Source organism: Populus euphratica, unplaced genomic scaffold (genome assembly GCF_000495115.2).
Source record: "Populus euphratica unplaced genomic scaffold, PopEup_1.0 scaffold650.1, whole genome shotgun sequence".
NCBI classification, from domain to species: Eukaryota; Viridiplantae; Streptophyta; class Magnoliopsida; order Malpighiales; family Salicaceae; genus Populus; species Populus euphratica.
In genome coordinates this window covers 125481-129729 of record NW_011500522.1, presented here as the reverse complement: position 1 = coordinate 129729, position 4249 = coordinate 125481, and the positions used below count along the sequence as shown (strand labels likewise).

The following is a 4249-nucleotide window of genomic DNA, read 5'->3' as shown; positions in this document are numbered from 1 at the left end:
TTTTAAATTTTTTTCTTTTCTTTTATTGATTTTTTCAATTTGTAAAAAAGAAATAAATTGATGTGATTTTTTATATTATACAATCTTTTTAAATTTTTTTCTTTTCTTTTATTGATTTTTTTTTCAATTTGTAAAAAAGAAATAAATTGATGTGATTTTTTATATTATACAAAAGTTGGGTGATGAGAATTTTTTATCATTTTAAGTTAGTTTAAATTTTTATTAAAAAATATTTGTTTTTGCATTTTAAAAAATACTTTTAAAAAACTAAATTTATTTTATTTTTTTCTTTAGTTTAATTTAATATTTTTATATTATTTTAATGTGATAAAAAATTAAAAAAACTAAACCAAAAAATATTAAATCCGAAAATAAAGCCAGACCTAAAAATAGGAGGTCTGTCCTGTATCTAGATTTAAATAACTTAAAATCTCGCTTTATATTATGTGATATTTAAAATAAAAATTATTATTAATCCGTCAATATGATAGTATAATTCATAACTCGGTTGTGGAGATGACAGCTTAACTAATTTACGTCAGAAGTTTTAAGATAATTTGAACGCAAAAACAAATAGATTTTGATGCCACGTCAATACCATCCATCCCATCCTTCTCTGCAAGAGACAAGAGCTATTAAATTAATTCCGTTGATGGCCTCGTTCTTCCCCACAAATCAATCGAAGAGATATTCCAATGGAGCAGGAGCAGCAGCAGATCACCATAACAAATGATTTCCCCTCCGATGATCATGATTATCTATCGGGATTCGGCAACACCTTCGAATCCGAATCCATCCCTGGATCATTGCCTCGCGGACAGAACAGCCCTCTCTTATGCCCCTACGGTCTCTACGCAGAACAGATCTCCGGCACCTCCTTCACTTCCCCTCACAAACTCAACCAGCGCAGGTTCCCTCAATTGTTCCGTAGATCATGTAATTAATCATTTAATTACTAATCTTAATTTTGTTTTTTGGTTTTGGTAAATCAGTTGGTTATATAGAATCAAGCCATCGGTCACTCACGAGCCGTTTCAGGCAAGGTTTCCAAGGCACGATAAACTCGTGAGTGAATTTGATAAATCAAATAGTTATACAACGCCCACGCAACTGCGGTGGAAGCCAAAGCTAGTAGATACTGTTGAAGAATCAGCACCAATTGATTTTGTTGAGGGCTTGTATACAGTTTGTGGAGCTGGCAGTTCCTTCCTTCGCCATGGATTTGCTATTCACATGTATGCATGTATAGTTTTACCAATCATTTCTTCCGTTACAATGGATGTATGGAACTTAATTTGTTTTTTGTTTAGGTATACCGCCAATAAATCCATGGATGATTGTGCTTTTTGCAATGCCGATGGCGATTTCTTGATTGTTCCACAAAAAGGAAGTGAGTGAGTTATTCAATTTGAATCCAAGATTGCTTTATATATATATATATATAAATTTTGGACCAGTGGATGGGCATACAATATTCCATGATTATGTGACTGAGTGTCTCCCGTTGATGCTTTTGAGATTGGTATCTGTTTTTTCAGTTTGAGTTACTTCTTAAACACTGCTTTGTGCAATTTAATGCTGCTTTTAAACTCTCAAATGATTCAAACAACTCAGTACGTATTTGCTACTAAATTCTTGAATTGTTATCACAGTTATACTTTCTAATAATTCGGCTCAGCATGTGTAGAGGAGTAGCTTCTAAATATTCAATCCCTCCTTTCTTTTTTTTTTAATCTTCTTGTGAACTACTTGCATCATCAGGTTGTTTAGGCTCTGACTGCATTGTCTTATGCCTTCACCTGTGCTCACGTTTTCTGGATATTATATTTTCTGTTGCTTTCATTAATGTATTTCTGTTTATTATATGTTTGAGAATTGGATCAAATGATTCATATTAGTTTTTGGTACTGGTGATGTAGGATTGTGGATCACTACTGAATGTGGGAAATTGCAAGTCTCTCCTGGTGAAATTGTTGTTATACCTCAAGGATTCCGTTTTGCTGTAGATTTGCCAGATGGCCCGTCACGTGGTTATGTGTCTGAGATTTTTGGAACCCATTTTCAACTTCCTGATCTTGGGCCAATAGGTACCTAATCTCTTATCCTTATTCTGGCCTTCTGAGTGATCAAGTGTGAACTTATTATTCATCTTTATTCACCGCATTTTGCTAGCACAACAAGGACTTGATTTTGGTTACTTTTAGGTGCTAATGGTCTTGCTGCTCCAAGGGATTTCCTTGTTCCCAAGGCCTGGTTTGAAGATGGTTCCAGACCAGGATACACTGTCGTTCAAAAGTATGGTGGAGAACTTTTTGTTGCAAAACAAGATTTTTCTCCCTTCAATGTGGTTGCTTGGCATGGTAATTATGTTCCATATAAGGTAAGTCTAGCTGTCATAGCACTTGTTCTGGTTGATGACATATTAGCTGCAAATTGGCGTTTTAGTAATTGGGCATCTGTCTTTTCTGCAGTATGATCTCAATAAGTTTTGCCCTTATAATACTGTATTGTTTGATCACAGTGATCCATCAATAAATACAGGTAGGAGGTTTATGCTACCATATTCCCCCCTTCCTGTTATTTATTTATTTTTTATGTTTCTTGAAAAAAATACCATGCTTTGTGTTTCTTTTCCTTAATTGCATTTCTGTAATTTGTTGCAGTTTTGACTGCACCAACTGATAAACCTGGCGTGGCATTGCTTGACTTTGTTATTTTTCCTCCCCGATGGTTGGTTGCTGAGCATACGTTCCGACCTCCATACTACCATCGCAATTGTATGAGTGAATTTATGGGCCTGATTTATGGTGGATATGAGGTAAACTTTTGCACACGGTTTAGTTTTAGTTGATTATAGTCTCATAAATTCAGGGTCATTTGATATATGTCTAAACGTTGGCTCAATTTCCTTTTTAAATTTAAGAGGAAGGATTCTTTATCCATTTCTGTTCCCTCTCCCTGTAAATTTCCAATCCTAAATTTTTGTTTTCAGGCAAAAGCTGACGGCTTTCTCCCAGGAGGTGCAAGCCTTCATAGCTGCATGACTCCACATGGTTCTGATACAAAGACATACGAGGTATGCTTTCTTGTAGGCATTTTTTACGCGTGCACTCTGGTTTCTACCGTGCCCCCTTCCTTTCTCCATATTCTAGAACATTGATCGGGATCAAAACGCACTGGTAGCATTTTTGTGCTGGAAATCTTTGTAATTTAAGTGTTTACATGCTATCGGGACTCAAATGGTTGGCTCTCAAACCACTCCTCGATCTGGCAATTGATGATTGAACGGTCTTAGTCTAACAACTTTATTTTGATTTTCAGGCTACCATAGAGAGTGGGCATGATGCAGGACCGTCCAAAATCACTAATACACTGGCTTTCATGTTTGAATCATGTTTAATTCCCAGGATCAGCCTTTGTGCTCTTAAGTCACCGTTAATGGATAATGATTACTACCAATGCTGGACTGGACTCAAATCCCATTTTTCCGGCGAAGGAGCAGATAGCAAAGGCAATGGTGTCTAGCATTCACCCAATGGGAACCCGAAGCGGAGGTAACTCAGTTCTGATTTGGTCTTTAATATAAACCATGGGCATGCATGAGCCTTTATTCGGTGAAACTTGACAGCTTAGTTTTGTACATAAAAAAAAAAGGTGAATATATAAATAGAAATTGAAATAATCAAATACAGGAAATGTAGCCTTTTATCTGATGTGATCAACACTATTCAATGAATGACATTTGTACATAACGTGTGCACATTGTTGTCTGGCTGGGATACTTGTTACTTTTCACTGAGCCAATCAAAAGTTGGAGGATTATGCCATGAACAGCTAAGACGCACTTGTCTTAATTTCCATTTATTAAAAAAAAAAAAAATCCGTTTTAATGGTATTTCATGGGAGCGTCGTGTTTGGGGCGTCCTTGAAGCAAAGTAAATCTTGTAAATTTTCATGGGAGCGTCGTGTTTGGGGCAACCTTGAAGCAAAGTAAATCTTGTAAATTTAATTTGGAGGGGTGAAGTTTAATTAATTAAATTTTAAGTTTTTTTTTTAATATTATTAGTTTGAGTTTTATAAATTTTAAAATTATTAAAAATTTATATAGTAATTAATTTTAAAATTTAATAAATTAATTAAAATTCTTACAAGTTTAATTGAAATATTTATAAATTGATTTGAATATTTATATTAATAAAAAAATTATGCAAATTTCAGACCTGCGATGGGCATTTTATGTGGAGAGCAT

General features: G+C 34.6%; 1 protein-coding gene across 1 annotated transcript; it reads left to right on the top strand.

The window, feature by feature from the left end:
• The first annotated feature begins 605 nt into the window (after positions 1-605).
• On the top strand, positions 606-3827 carry LOC105115177 (homogentisate 1,2-dioxygenase-like). The gene is made up of 9 exons (XM_011011996.1): positions 606-910; positions 993-1235; positions 1311-1390; positions 1920-2087; positions 2205-2380; positions 2472-2541; positions 2664-2818; positions 2993-3076; positions 3322-3827. The coding sequence occupies exons 1-9, from the start codon at positions 696-698 to the stop codon at positions 3523-3525; spliced, it is 1395 nt and encodes a 464-aa protein (XP_011010298.1). The 5' UTR covers positions 606-695; the 3' UTR covers positions 3526-3827.
• The last annotated feature ends 422 nt before the right edge of the window (positions 3828-4249 follow it).